The following is a 16,088-nucleotide window of genomic DNA, read 5'->3' as shown; positions in this document are numbered from 1 at the left end:
AAAGAGAATCCTAAAAGCAGGTGAGGAGAAGGACCACTCTTACTGATCCTTTTAAAATATTCTCATTTTGTTAATTGAGCTATTCAGAGCTTTATTTCTACAGGTATTTCTAGAACATGATTGAAATAGTGTTTAATATTTGTGATGCCACAATTTCCAAAGAGTTTATATTAAAAAAAAATTAAGTTTGCAATCCATTTGTTAAAGCTTCACATAGAAAAAATCCAAAGCAATTTAACACTTCCAAAACAAATACGTCTAAGGAAACTGTAGTTTCCCCAAAGACAACTGACAACCAGAAAGAAAGTCTAAATTAATGAGATAACTAATGCTGCATGAATAATTCACAATGAATAATTTATCTTGCATGTGCACACACACATTCTTCAAGTATATAAACCCCCTCTAATCTACATGGATATTTTCCAGGAGACCAGGAACATTTAAAATACAAAATAGTATAATAAACTTCCTAGAAAGTACTTGACTTGCAAACACAACAAAAAAAAGCCTGAGTTCCCAGACACATGCATTGAGATGATAAAAGGAAAAGGTGGCGCTCACTCTTCCTGTTTTGGAGTGAAATAATGGGAGGAGGAAGTGCTAGCAAGACTAGCGCACTACTACACAGTTACTGAGCATCACTGTGGCTTAGAGGATACCATTGAAAGACCAACCAAAAAGAAAAGCAGAATTCTACGGTTTTTTTCTGACCAAAAAATTACAAATAAAACAATTCTGAAACACAATTAATGTAAAGGAAGAAACTGTATGGACAGGACAAGAGGGAATGGCCTCAAGCTCTGCCAGGGGAGGCTTAGGCTGAATATTAGGAAAAAAATTTTCACGGAAAGGGTCATTGGGCACTGGAACAGGCTGCCCAGGGAGGTGGTTGAGTCACCTTCCCTGGAGGTGTTTAAGGGACGGGTGGACGAGGTGCTGAGGGGCACGGTTTAGTGATTGATAGGCAGGGCTGGATGCGATGATCCAGTGGGTCTTTTCCAACCTGGTGGTTCTATGATTCTGTGATCTCCTGGATAAAAGCACTAGATCTAAATACATATTCTGGTGAAACAGTCAACATTGATGTTCTACATTTTTTTTCATTTATTTTCAAAAGGAAATTTCTTAGCATAGGGAAAGCCTAAGAATATTTGTGTACGGCAGCATTCAGAATGGAAGTTTGGGAGTCACAGAAGCAACATGCTCAGCAGCAAATTACGTTACAGTAGTCTTTTTGGGTTTTTTTATGTTCAGTGCTTGAATACTCTGGATTAACTATCAGAAGGCATGCAAGTATAGCAGCATATTCTGAACCAAACCCTTCGGGTTCACTAGAAAAATAAAGTGTCTTTAAAACAGAAGAGATCAATAAAACCCAATGCTGCTATATTAAAAGGCAAAAGAAAAAGATGAGGATTGGACAAAAAAATCAGGTAGACAAGGTCTGGTGAAGGTGTCCAGAAAAAATAAAGCCTGACTAGATTGCAGGAGGGGAATATAGTCTCATGTAAAAGAAATAAGTGCAAACACTGTTCAAAATCCTTTTTCCTCTCCAATGATTTCCTATTCGCAAAGTACTTCAATTTAAACAGGCTGTATAAACAATGTATTCACCTGACCACAGAGCCAAAGGAAAACTACTGTTGTTGAAGAAGAATTAACAACTGACGGCAGACCAAGTTCTGCCCCTGTGCGAAACCCGCCACCACGTAAGCAGCAGAAGAAGAGTCAGCTCTGCATTGACATGATTCTTAAAACACTGCAAAGCAATATTAATTAATTATGAAAAATAACCATTCATAAAACCCCCTTTTCTTTTAATTATTATGCTGAAAAGGCTAAAGTGGGATCAATAGGTAAATTTTGCTTAGCTACTTGTCTATGGCATTTCCATATAAATATTCTTATTAAAAAGCTTAAATCAAGTTTTGAGTTTCCACTTATCTTCACAGGGTCAGAGAGCAAGGAAGCTGCAAGATTATCTCCAACTTTTGCCAACAAACCTGCTTTAAGAGCTAAATAATGAATCATATTACTACGCTTAGTGAAGTGTTATAATTACTCCTCAGAAGTCTAATAAAAAAAAAATCTTTTCCCCCTAAGCCCATTAACATTTCCACACAACACTATATTTTGTCTGAATCCCTACTGTATGTAAACAGGCAGCTCAAGTGGGAGCATTCGGCTTAGCATTGTGTATTCAGTGCAGATGCTGGATCCACCAGGGAAATGATGAAGAACCAGACTTTTTTTATCTTTATTTTCTTTCTTTTTTTAATCAACTCAGCTCTTGAATACCATTAGCAGCTCCAGAGGCACTGCAATTTTATTACTTCTTAAGAATGAGATACATAAATAAAAAAAAGTAGATCTGTAATTTCAGACAATAAAAAAGTACATCAGCGTAACCACATTAGAAAAAAAACCAAAGGCCAAAGTGCAAATTCGGCTGTGGAGGCAGCACATGCCCACCTCTCACACAAGAGCAAGTAGGAATTTCAAAATCGCATTTCCCATTTCTAACACAACTGGGCTGACTGTGCTCCAGGCACCCTGCCTCAAACCGATCCTGTTCTCTAGCATGCTGCCTCTCAGGTTCAGAGCCATTCAGATCGAAGCGGCAGGAGCCAGACGAGCACGATGGCAGCACAAATCTTCATGCGGCAGCTTGGAAGAGGTCACCCGCTGCCCTGGCTGGCAAGGCAGACCCTCCGCCAGATGCCTCAAGCCACCAGCTAAATCCTGCCGCTTTCCTTTAAGCAGATGTATTCTGCCTTTTCTTTCCTACTCCAGCACTAAAACCCCGCGGCTAGCTTTTACCAACACGGGCTTCTCTTTCTGAGACTCACCTCACTTCTTCAGGCTCCCCTCCCTGCAGAACAAACCATGTGTGTTACAGACAGTATACAGGCATCACCCACCACTTACTTTCTCTCCCAGTTCTGTACTAAGGAACGAGTCTTATTACTGTTCAGAAAGAGTTTGGCCCCCAACAGTGCAAGAATCGCCTTCTTCAAATCATCTTTTTCTGTCATCCACCCCCTAACTCCACAATTTTCTTCTATTTCTAGTCTTTTCTGCTTGCTTACCTGCTTTACTATTACTCATGTTACGCACATCCATTTTTCCTTTTGTTGACCAAGAATTTTCCCAAGCCTTTTTTCACTTCTGACAGGAATCTTTAGTCCAACTTTCCTAACATCTCACCACACGCCACGCTAGTTTTGTGGTTTTGCCCTGGACTAACTGGAAAGGAACTATTGTAATTGTACACGGTTACAAACACTGTTTAAAGTTTGTGCTTTTATGTAGAAGACTTAACAACAGGCCAAGTTACACAGCTAAGAACTACTTGTAGGTGATCCAAACAATGTATCTGTCTTACAGCTTTCTAGAACTGAACTGAGCTCCTGGAAGGCATAGAAACTGGGAACAGAGGCTGATAGCTTCTAGAAACTGATCTAGTCCAAGTCAGTTGGACTAGTGGTTTAAATAGAAAACATAAGTAGCTTTTGTGTCAAAGGAAAAATACACTTTTCTATAAATCTGAAGTACTGTAGTTATCCCTAACAGATAATAAACACAAAAGAGAGAATGATAACACCTGAACAGCTAGTCAAAATTGCCACATTTTGGCTGCTCATATTAAGAAAGAAATATAAACTATTCTAGTCAAATTTGCAGGGACAGGGGTGCATGGGGATGTTTGGGTTTTAAGCACAAGTTATAAATCCCTATTCCCCTGTACACAACTGAAACAAAACACACTACCCTTATTCACAGTTCCTCCTTCAGTCAGGTTTTGCTTTAGAACTACATTGTCTCATGAAAGGATGTCAAACACTCGACTTATTTTTCCAACATTTTCTTCCACTCTGAAACATGTGTTTTCCCAAAACAAGTATCTGTTCCTAAACAAAGCACAGGGAGCAGCTGCACGTCCAATGATGCACTAGTATTGGAGTGCAATCCAATGCTATTTCCAGAGATGTAGTCCCAGAAGGAGCCTCAGGTGAAGAGCAGTTAATACTACCCAAACATCAGCAAATTCAGCTTCAATCTGTCAATAGTCTCATTTGGCTTAAAACAAAATAATTATGCTCAATTTTATTTTTGAACTGATAAGAGATGAAGTCTTTCTACTTTTCTTTTCTTTTCCAGACTTCCTGCTTAAATTTTCTGTAGATTTCAGATTCCGTGAACTAATATAAAGCTGATAGCACTGTCAATGTAAAGCTAATTGTACTTCCAGAAACTTCACAGTATATTTGAAGTGGGAAAAAGAAACAAAACCAAACCCTCCTGCCTCATAGTGCTTCCTTATTCTTACATAAAATTTTACAGTTTCACTTTTTCCTGCTCTTTAGGAAGGAAATCTGTCTGGACTTCAAGCTAAGAAGAGCCGGTTAGAGAACATACATCTGAAGCAGTCAACCTGAAAGAATCTGATCTTCAGACAGGCAATTAACCACCATTTCCAGATAAACGTTCAATTTATGTCAGCACATTGAAGATCAAGATGAAAGATTAAGGGACTGGGTTTGGTCATAAGCCACTGAAGCAAGTCCAACTCAAAATGTCCTGCCAGGTAAACACACATACATCACGATTTCTAAAGTATACAGACATTGCCAAACTCACAGTTAGGTGTGCAAACTGAAGGTAAAAGGAGAGCTTTAAGACACTAGAAATAAACTGTTATTTTTAAAATATAGCAGCCATACTGCTATACAAGGCAGAAAAACAATAACTGTTCTTTATATACTATATTTCTCAAAGGTCATATTTGTGAGAATAAGTCCATCTTCTAAAAGACTTCAAGAATAAAAGGAGAACCAAAAATCTTATGTTTATCAGTTGTAATTCATACATCAAATATCCCCTGCCAGGTTTTGTAAAAGGCTTTTTCATGTTATATGATTGTACACCGAATTGTGTTAGCATACTTTCTCAAGATAAAATGTCTCTGCGTTTCACTTCCCTGCTTTGCATGAATTGTAAATTATCCAGAGCAATGCTTTTATATGGGTTCAACTCGAAACAAATTCCAATGGATGCACACAGGGGAAGAATTGTTATCATAGAATCATAGAATAACTAGGTTGGAAGAGACCCACTGGATCACACAAAAATTCTACACATCAAATGGTTAAAACACAAGAGTGAAATGAAGATACTCCTTTCAAGCACCTCTTGCATTGGCCACGCTTCCCACAAAATCCAAACGCTAAATCCAGGTGTAATTAATCCTGGCATTTGGTATTGCCACAAGCAAGAATTTCAGACTGATGTGACTACCAGCTGTATAGGGTTTGAGGTTTTCTTCAGCAAATCCTGAGCCCAACTCTTTTGCTTCCTTTTGCCCCAAAGATTTCCATCTAATTTCATGGTTACAGGTAACAACAGCCACTCAATATCAAAATGAGGAATTAACGTCAAGTAAGGATTTGAGTGCCTGGAAGTGGAATGATTCAGAGTTCTGCAAAGCTCTAGCAGAGCATCACAATATTACCAAGTCTCACTAAATAAGATTCCAGCTGATGTCCAGTAATAATAAACATGTCTATATCTTTTTCAATACCAGGCACGTTGGACAATGCCCTAGGATGAAAAGGACTCCCAGAAATAAGGGAGAAATTGTGATTAAGAATGAAAACATTGCAAGCTTCTGGTACCTCCCTAAAAAGATGCATGTCAAATGGTTCAAGTCAAAGCCATAGCCAAGAGAACTAACAAGGTAAAATATTACTTAAAAAAAGGTGCAAAAAATAGCAATATACTGGAACCAGAAAGGACTGAGGGTCCAGATGTCCTGCCTGATAATATCTTATTTTAACTGACATTTAATTGGGTACAGTTATAAACTGAAACCTAATAGCAATTAGGTGATTTTATCTTTATCGCATACAACATTTATCTCCACGAGGGAAATACAAAACCTAAAAAAGGAGACTGATTCACTGATACAATAGGAAATTCAGTAAAGCAGCAAAGTGAGTCAAGCCTCCAGGAGTGAGAGTGGCATGGATACGTTTTTCTTGGTCTCACAAAAAAAAAAAAGACAGGCTATTGCAAAGAATTTATTAAAAATAATAAAAACACAAGAAACCATCTGGCCTAGAAGCAGTGCCCATTGCATAACATTCTGGTACAGACACAAAAGGGTAGGTTAAACAGCATTACATTTTCTAAATCACTCAGTGAATTTCATAGAGCAGCATGGTTCCATGCACCACTGAACCCCATCAGTTCTACATGGCCAGAATTATTAAGCATAACATGTGAAAAAGACATCTTCACGATCAGAAGATGACACAAGGACATGCATAAAAACAGATACTAAAATGAAAAATGTCCACAGGCACAGCAGATAAGGTCAAGAGTCTCAACCTTAATTCACAGGTTAAAGAAATGTGGGATAAATAGGGCTGGGGGAGACTGCACGGCTCTCCCCGGGTAATTGTCATCTATGGTTACACATCCTTCAACTACATAAAAGTAAATGTCTAGTCTTAATGCAAATGATGTTCATTTTGTCAAGCTGTTAAATTAGTTCTATGCTCAGCACTACTGGTTTCACGTGAAGTACCATGCACGCTGGAACATCACAGCTCAGTATTGCTACTAGAGTACCATGTGGAAAAGCCAAGCAGTCTGCAGATGCTTTCAGGCAGAAAGACAGTACAAACTGATACTCTCCTATTGTTTGCTTTGAACACTGGAGCGTTGTCAAACATACAGGAAATTAATGATAAAATTTAAAATGCCACTGTTGAATGCTGTAATGATTTCTTTCCAGTCTGAAATGATCACTACACTGGAAGCCTGTAAGGATTTCACAAAAGGTGTGCTAGAGAGCTTTGTTGTTATGCACAAACCCACCACTGCTAAATTCACCCCACATGCTTCCTCTGGAATTAGCATTACAGATCCCGCTCTGTAAAATTCACTTAAGAGCACAAGTTATTTCAGCTATACCTGTGTATTAAGCTGCTCTGCCAGTGCTTACCTGCACTGCTATGATCTGATTGCCTGTTTATAAACTAATGTGCAGAACAGAACTTCTGCCTTAATTGTGTTAAAAACTACAATTCAGCAGCAGTGCGAGTCAGATACGTTGTGGTTAGAAGAGCCACTTCAGAACCCTCTCCTAGCAACATCTTTGATCCCTTCTTGGTTGCAGCCCCCTTCTGACCATTCCCTCCTCTATGGCTACAAAGACTGAGCAAAGCACTGGGAAATCCACAAGACCCACAGCACATTTGAAGGGGAAGGCCACTTTGCACCTATAAACTACTGCTTCCACAACCCTTGGGAAGCTCTCTTCTCTCTAACATCACTCTCATTAGTCCTTCTACTCTTGATTTTCCTTTCACCAGATCCCTTCTGCACTACGGTCCTACCAGCTGAGTGGAATAACGTTAAAAGCTGGACTTGAACGAGATTCAACTTACCTTGTAATGTTATTGCAGAATGCAATGCCCACCCCTTCCCTTCTCAAAATGCAAGGTTACAACATCAAGTCACACTGGACGTACGGAATGAAGCATGGATAAGCAATATTCATGACTGCCAAAAAAGTGTTATTTGCATAACCAGTCATGGGGAAAGTGTTTGTAAAGAAGATATATCCTTTTACTGATAACAGACTGAAAATCCTAAAATATCAGCTGCTAAGCAGTGATTTGACTGAATGTACTGGAAAGGATCAGGAAATGTGAATCTTTTGCTTAACAGGTGTCCATATTCATATGAAAGACTTCTCAAACAAAAAGTTATTGCTGAAGGCACATTTTATTATTTTCAAGGCAGAAGTTGCTTGATGACCACATCAAAAATGCAGTGAATGACTCTGGTTTTATGACTGACATTAAACCCAAACCTTTTAAAAAGTAGCTCAAACACCACCGATTCCCCTGTGATTCTTTATTTCCCTGAACAAGAAGAGTTGATGAAATGGTTACAAAAGGCATTACAGTTTTTAGTTTGGGACTGAAGAATGTTAGCTACATTCCGTTACTTCCTTGAAGAGAAGAAGTCAAACACAGGCTTGTTTTCACTTAGAAAATGATGCCCTAAGAAACTGGCAAAGATGCTCGTGTATCAATTAATGAAAAGAACATCTGTTCTTTTTCAAGAAAGGAAACTTGGGGCACAACAACCCTGTGCAGTGCTACAGACTAGGGGAAGCGCGGCTAGAGAGCTGCCTGGACGAGAAGGACCTGGGGGTGTTGGTTGACAGCGACTGAACATGAGCCAGCAGTGTGCCCAGGTAGCCAAGAAGGCCAATGGCATCTTGGCTTGTATCAGAAACAGCGTGGACTAAGGAGGTTATTCTGCCCCTGTACTCAGCACTGGTGAGACCGCTCCTCGAATCCTGTGTTCAGTTCTGGGCCCCTCACCACAAGAAGGATGTTGAGGCTCTGGAGAGAGTCCAGAGAAGAGCAACAAAGCTGGTGAAAGGGCTGGAGAACAGGCCTTATGAGGAACGGCTGAGAGAGCTGGGGTTGTTTAGCCTGGAGAAGAGGAGGCTGAGGGGTGACCTCATTGCTCTCTACAACTACCTGAAAGGAGGTTGTAGAGAAGAGGGTGCTGGCCTCTTCTTCCAAGTGACAGGGGACAGGACAAGAGGGAATGGCCTCAAGCTCCGCCAGGGGAGGTTTGGATTGGATATCAGGAAAAAAATTTTCACAGAAAGGGTAATCAGGCACTGGAACAGGCTTCCAAGGGAAGTGGTTGGGTTACTGTCCCTGGAGGTGTTTAAAAGATAGGTAAACAAGGTGCTCAGGGCCATGGTTTAGTGTTTGATAGGAATGGTTGGACTCGATGATCCAAGAGGTTGTTTCCAACCTGGAGATTCTATGATTCTAAAAGATACGAATGGAAAAGACTATCACCTAAAAGCAAGCCGGATGTTTTTCAATCTGTGAAGTTATCTTTCCTTTAATGCCAAGAGCCCATACCGTCAGTTTAGGGTCATTAATGCTTTTTGTAAAATTGAAATTATGTCCACAATGTCTGACAGAAATTACTGTCATCATTTGTCATTACTATTAACTAGTGTTTTAAAACATTGTCTACCACAAATAAGAGAAATTTATATAAGCAGTACTACAGGAATACATCAAACCAACAAAAGAAGAACACCACTTGTAAATACCACCTGTAAGTCACAGAAAGGTAACAAAAATAACGTGTGTGTTGATGCTGACACACAATATACCTTTTTTAGAACAATGAAGACTTTGAGTTAAATTGGATGAGGTGCCATTATTGCCGAGTTATAATAAAAAATTAGAGTGACCATAACTATCTGATGCCTGTTTGCTAAGCACTTATAACAAGTGGGACAGCACATACTTGTAACTACCCTCATTTTTTTAACGCCCTTTCGTGACAACTCTGAAGCTGTGGATTACCTGAGAGGATTTTCTGAAATCAAGATTTCTCCTAGGAATGTGCTTGATTTAACTCCAGGAACACAACAGGTTACCAGCGAAGGGGTAATCAAGAGACCTACACATCCTAGAAAGCAAGCAACCTCATACTTAGTGTGCCAGTCTATGTTACAAACCTGTAGAGGACAGATTTAACAACTGAGCTGGAGTCAGTCCGACTGCAGTCTTATACCACCACGTTTGGTTTACAAATAGTGAAAGCATGAGGAAACATTTGAGACAGAGAAACAAGGTTGTATGCTATAGCCCAGTGACTAAAAATAGCAGACTAGATGGATCGTACATCTACTCCTTTTATTTCTACGTAAAATCTTTAACACTAGACATTAAGTGGCTCTTCACAGAATGAAACAGCCAAATCCCCAATTAGCATCAAGAGCCTCAGCGCAGGACTCAAACCCAAGCTGTTCTATGAACCTTCCACTTGTATCAAATCACCTTCATTGAATTTCATCTCCCCTTACCAAACTGAATAACTGGAAAAAATTATCCAATGCCTCAAAAACATGGGAGAAGAAAAATACAGCTCTATTTCAAACCAGTAACATATATTTTGAAAATCCCTTCACTATTCTTTATCAAGTAATTTTTTCCAGATACTTAATTATTTATTGTTAGGCTCAAAGCCAAACTCAATGAGGCAATGAAATCATGTACTGTAAGATGATGAATTTCAGTTTACACAGATGTAAAATAACTTGCAGTTTTCCTTCCATGAGCTCTATGAAGTAACAGTATTTTCCTATCAATGTTTAAGGAAACAAGAATTACAATGAGCCTTACTTAAAGAGCCTTACTTCAGATTCTCACATTAACATTTTCAGCGCTTAGCAAAGGAAAAATATGTAGTAGACAGGAAGTCAATGGAATGGTAATCTTGTTTAGTCAGCAGACACAGAAGTACAGAAAAAGTTTTCAGCAAATAGGGCATAAGGATACAAAAGACTAGAAAAAAAGCCATTTGATTTAGATGTTTTAGTCTCTTGGGGGCAGACCAAAAGGACTTTTAGAAGCTGCCTTTACTGAAGAAGGATCTCTGTATCACATGCCTGGTTTTATAAATCTTTCCAAAGGCTGCTTGTCTAGAATATGGTCAGCCACAATACAACCTCTGGATAATTCAAGCATGCAAAATGCCTTCTGACCTGCCTAGTGTCACTTTGGCCTTTTCCACTGATGAAAGAAACCAAACTTTATTTATTTTCACTTGTCCAGATATGAATTCTTAAACTGAGTAATGTTTGAGTTCTCACATAAGGGTAGGTCATGTGAACTTAGAATCTTAGACAACTTTACTTTTCCCTCACTTAAGAAATCACAACCTAATTTAAAACTGTAGGATCGTAAAAACATCTGTTCATTTTTTAAGCCAGTAGTATATGAACTATTTCAAATAGCAAAACAGACAAGAAAAAGAAAAATACCAAGTTTTCACAAGCTACTAATTCAATATTTCTTCTGATTTTTATCTCCTCATTGATAGGCCAATAAGCATTCAGCATACCTGCTCCAACTTCTTTTTCTTCTTCTTCAATATTGTTTTTGATACTGTCATACTCCTCATCAATTGCCTGGTTGCCACGCATTTGGGACAGAATTCTCCGTGCTCTCTGAGTCTGGCCTTTCTGAATGAGCCAGCGAGGACTCTCAGGAAGAAACAGGAATCCAAGAAACTGTATAACTGCTGGAACAGCCGACAGGCCCAGCATGTACCTGGAAATAAGTAAATAAATAATGTTTGCTTAGAAAAAAATGCTATGAGAAGACTCAGCTACAGGTACTCAAGCAATGATTCACAAATACAGCACCTTCTCTTGTATTCTTTATTACCAGAAGTTAAACAGGCAATAATTATACTCTACAATTATTTTAGAAAACAAGATCCTTCCTTTCAATTCCATGAAATCTCAAGGACATGTTGACTATTTTGCCACCACTGGTCCGCAGGACACCAAATCAGACTAAATAAGAACCCTGAAACATTCCAGTATTTTGGAAACTGATAATCCCTTTGGTGAAGATACAAGAAAAGAATGAACAGAAAGTGAAAGCAAAGGCATAGAGAACAACCGGGCAGTGCTGATGGCAAAAAGGAGACCAAAGTATTGCTAATTGTTTTAGAGACATATAAAAAATAAACCCCAGACCAGCCAATGAAAAATGCTTGATTTGGTCAGTAATATGTACACACATGACCACAGAATAGAGCTGCTATGTAAGGAGATGTCTGTTTTATTTCTGACTATAAGCAGGAACACAGAAAAAAATTCACCTTTTAGACCTTTTTTGAGAGTCTGCTCTTAAATCTTCAGCCAGATGCAATGTTAGCTTTCAAATCAAAACTGCATCTTAGATACCCAAGGAGGTTACTACACAGAGCATTATGGTTAGTTCTCTACTCAGAGAATTACCACTGGCCAAAGAGTTATGCTTTCAGGGATCAGCAGTGACACCTGTGACAACAACTCACACATACCACAATTTTCTTCAGCTAAAGTGAGGGGAAAGACTGTGGAAGACAAGCATACCACCAGCTTTCACAGGTGGTTTTGGTCTATACACTTCACATCTTTATATTCCTTCAATAAAACACCAAGAAGAATAACAAGAATTGCAGAACAATGTATTATTTCGTTCTGCTTTTTAACTCTGACCTTTTCCCATTTACGCTTCACTGAGATTTTTTCACTTCCACTAAAGACTTTAAACAGTGCTGGTGTCACCTGCACATTATTGCAGCTTTCACGGATTTCGCATCACTGATTATAATCATTAAAACAGCTCCAAAAAGTAGCCCTCAGACTGACTACTGAGGTAGTCTGCACTCATAAACAGGTTCACACCTTGACATCACTCAGGAGACTAAGGAGATGTGTTAATCTCTCCTCCAGTTCCTCTCTTCATACCCCAGGATGCATGCTTTCCCACAGACAATTCAGCAGTCTCTCACCTAGATGTTTTTATAAAGCATGCTATGAAATGAGATTGCTAATAGGGTAGCAGGAAGAAGAGCACAAGCATTAAACCTTGTTTTAGAGTAATGAACCAAATGTATTTGTCAAGTTCAAATGCATTTTGGATGAAAAAGACTTTCTTACAGGCATTTGTAAAATTAACAAAACCAAACATGAGCAATACAATAGGGACGAAAAATGGATACTGGGGAAAAGAACCCTCAAAAGGTAATGCAAAGTGGATGGCCATTCTGGGACAATGCACACGTAGACCAGTTTTCTGAATCTGAGTCCTCAAGTTCATCCTAAAACTAGCAAAAATTCCCAAAGGTTATACATGTAAATCTTGGTCTAGGCAGAAATCTGTGAGCAAGTCTCTTATTTTCTAATACTTTTTAAATGGCATAGGTCATCATTACTTTTTTTTTTAAAGAAAAGCAGATGGAAGAAAATAAATTCAATCATAAAGCCTGTAGAAGGATTATTAAGCAAGTACTCTTCAGCAAACATATCTAACAAGTGTCACTAACTCACTAATGTTCTCATTCCTCATTCACTAATGTTCACATTCATTAATGTCCTCCTTTTTTTCCTATGCTCTTCCCTCTCCACAAACATTTCGGTAGCTGTATATAGAATCACCTTTACACATACACCATTCAAGCTCAAACAACTGTATATTCAATAACTGCATTAGAGTGGTATTTAGAAAGCTTTTTATACTTCAAATGAATAGTAGGACAAAACTATAGAAATTGAGAACACAATCACTGTATTCTGTTCAACTGCAAGCAAAAGGATCTTTTAATGCATCTCAATAAACAGATATAATCCTTTATACTCACATTACCTAATTTCTACTCCTTCAAGGCCCTTCCATCCCCTAAATGTAGTCTCCAGGACTACAAGGCTGGGCACCTGCAATCATGTTAGGATGCCAAAAAAAAAAGAAATAAAATGACACTCCTGCAAGCTTGATCCAGCCTGTAATGCCTTCCAGAAAGTGGTCTCTCAAAGCCAGTTTCCACTCAACAAGTTTCTGGTTAAAGCTGACTACAAGGAGCAGGGCAAAATGAAAACGTTCAGTTAAGAGCATAAGCCAATTGCCAGTTCAACAAATTTTAGACATTTCATGCAGTAAGCCAGCTTTCAGAAATCTAATATAGTTTCTTCCTATACGGAGTACAAGACTTCACATTTGAAGTCAGATGTCTAGCAGACCTGAAAAAATCCAGCATGAAATTTAATAAGTGTGCTGTAACATTTCTCCTTCTCAGACATACTGCTGCAATACTATTAAGATGATATTAGCTGGGGTTATAAAGCTAACCTGACATAAGAGAGTCAGGTTAAATATTTGTTTTCTTTGGATTATTTTTTATTTAATATCCAGCACTTCCAAGAACAAGAAAGCCAAGAAAAAGTAAAGTTCCTTATTGTTTTTTGTAGCACTCCAATACTCAGACCTTCAGCCACCAAGAGCTACAATAATTGCTATGATTTTCCTTCTAATATGTGATGACTCAGGAGTGAACATCTGTGATTCCTCTCCATGTGTTTGCTGCCACTCTTTGCAGGTGACTGATCATCTGTGTTCTTCTCTTCGCAGTCTCAGGCTGCAGCAAACTAGGTGAGAACAGACAAGAACACAATCGCCAACTAACAGCTCCAACACCACAGTAGAGAATTCTTGGATACTTCATCATAGTCTCAGTTTCTGCCCAAGGTATCATCAACAGTTTCACTTCACTCAATCTGGCAGAACAATACTTGGCATGTAAATAAAACATAGCATTACCACATTGGCAAAAGTTACCCAGCATGAGCCAGCAGGCTGTAAGAAACAATTACTCCCCACAATTCAACACACCGTGCTGAACCTGGAAGATTGGGCTACCAACATGAAAGAGAGCTACGAAACAGGAATAGCAATGGATCACTAGAACGGTCACACAACTGGAGTGCATACCATAAAAGAAGAGGCTGACAGAATTGGGTTTGTGCTGCCCAGAAAAAGAGATGATCAGGAGATCTAACTTTCACAACTGAAAAGAAGCTCACAGAGAAGATGAAGACAGACTCTTCTCATACGCAGACCGTGACAGGAGAAAAGTCAAGTCACAAGCTGCAACAAGAAAACTCAGATCAAAGAGAAAAGAAAACAATACTTCATAGTAAGAGTGACTGAATATCTGATCACATTCTCCTGATAAAAAGAAATGCCCAAATGGAGATTTTCAAAAGTCAGCATCTCACATCACTCCGATCAAACACCCAACCTCCTAGTATCACTCCATCCACAGGTTCTACACTTTACTTTTTTCCAGTTCAGACTGGTATAATTCAGATCTTTTAACCTGAGCAGTTTCTTTCTTGTTCCAAACAGAAAAATAAGTTACACCAGTGTAGAAGTTGTCAGAATAAATGTGCAGCATTTCAGTGGGTGGGGGTCTCAATTCTGTTTAAGGAATAGTGGCACACCAAAATATCAGTGTTTTATAAAAAGATGGATCTACTTTTGACAATGATTACTGCCCTCCACCTAATCTTCCACTTTCCCTAAATATGTTTACAAACTAGCATATCAAAAGATGGTAATGTGTACATGTATAGAACTGGAATGATATTTTTCAATTTAATAATCATTTACATACAATTGTACTTGTCAATCCTATGTCACTGCTTGCTTTGGAAACTGATACAACACATACTACAATGCTAGATCTTTAATCTTTTCCAAAGAAGCCTGTAAGTCTGCCTAAAACTATCTGAAAGGAGGTTGTAGAGAGGAGGGTGCTGGCCTCTTCTCCCAAGTAACAGGTGATAGGACAAGAGGGAATGGCCTCAAGCTCCATCAGGGGAGGTTCAGATTGGACATTAGGAAAAAAAAAAATGCACCAAAAGGGTCATCAGGCACTGGCAGAGGCTGCCCAGGGAGGTGGTTGAGTCACCATCCCTAGAGGTATTTAAAAGATGGGTAGACGAGGTACTTAAGGATACGGTTTAGTGGCAGATTGGACTCGATCTCAGAGGTCTATTCCAACCTGGTGATTCTATGATTCTATGATTTTGTGCTGCAAAAATTCAATCTAGGAATATCTTAGTTTATCTGAACAATTAAACAAAAACCACAACTCAAGTAAGACCTATACTTGTCAGATACTTAGTCAGCCTGTATTTTTCTTCCAATAGGCTAGTATTTACTGAAACACACAGACTACAAACACATCCCTATCCCTGTATGTCATCCCACTAGCAGGAGAAAAAACCAAAAACCAAAACAGATTTACATCCACAGAAGTTTCCCCTAGCTGAATCCCTAACCACTGAGGCAAACTGTACTTGAAAAATCTGCTTAAATGGACAGCGCACCTGCCTCTAGCAGTAATGGTGACTCTGTTCAGATTCTGTCTGAATAGCTGTCTTTCTAAATAAGTATCTTTAGTTGTCCATTCCTGTCACCCAGCCCCAAGGACAGGGAGTCATTGCATTAGCAAATTAATTAGGCTAAAATTTAATTTAAAATTATAAAGCAAATATCAAATAATTGGCATTAAGTATCAAATATTTCTGTTCGCATTTCAGCTAGAAATGCATTACTGCCTGCCATTAACTTTCCTCAAATCTGAGCATATTTTGTTAGCTGCAGAAAGGGATTAGCAAAAGTTTAGAT

The 16,088-nt window shown here is 38.8% G+C and overlaps 1 protein-coding gene across 2 annotated transcripts in view; it reads right to left on the bottom strand.

Moving 5' to 3' along the window:
- SLC2A13 (solute carrier family 2 member 13) overlaps positions 1-16,088 on the bottom strand; it is a 292,776-nt gene that overhangs the window by 245,369 nt on the left and 31,319 nt on the right. For both annotated transcript variants that reach the window (XR_011336699.1, XM_069849820.1), the window contains exon 3: positions 10,966-11,174. Coding sequence is in view for 1 of the 2 variants with exons in the window: in XM_069849820.1 (XP_069705921.1) it covers positions 10,966-11,174 (209 nt within the window). In the remaining variant the exon portion in view is untranslated. The remainder of the gene's footprint in view (positions 1-10,965; positions 11,175-16,088) is intronic.

This window comes from Phaenicophaeus curvirostris, chromosome 1 (assembly GCF_032191515.1).
Source record: "Phaenicophaeus curvirostris isolate KB17595 chromosome 1, BPBGC_Pcur_1.0, whole genome shotgun sequence".
In the NCBI taxonomy this organism is placed as follows: Eukaryota; Metazoa; Chordata; class Aves; order Cuculiformes; family Cuculidae; genus Phaenicophaeus; species Phaenicophaeus curvirostris.
The sequence above is the reverse complement of the archived record's forward strand: the minus strand, read 5'-3'. Positions and strand labels throughout refer to the sequence as shown.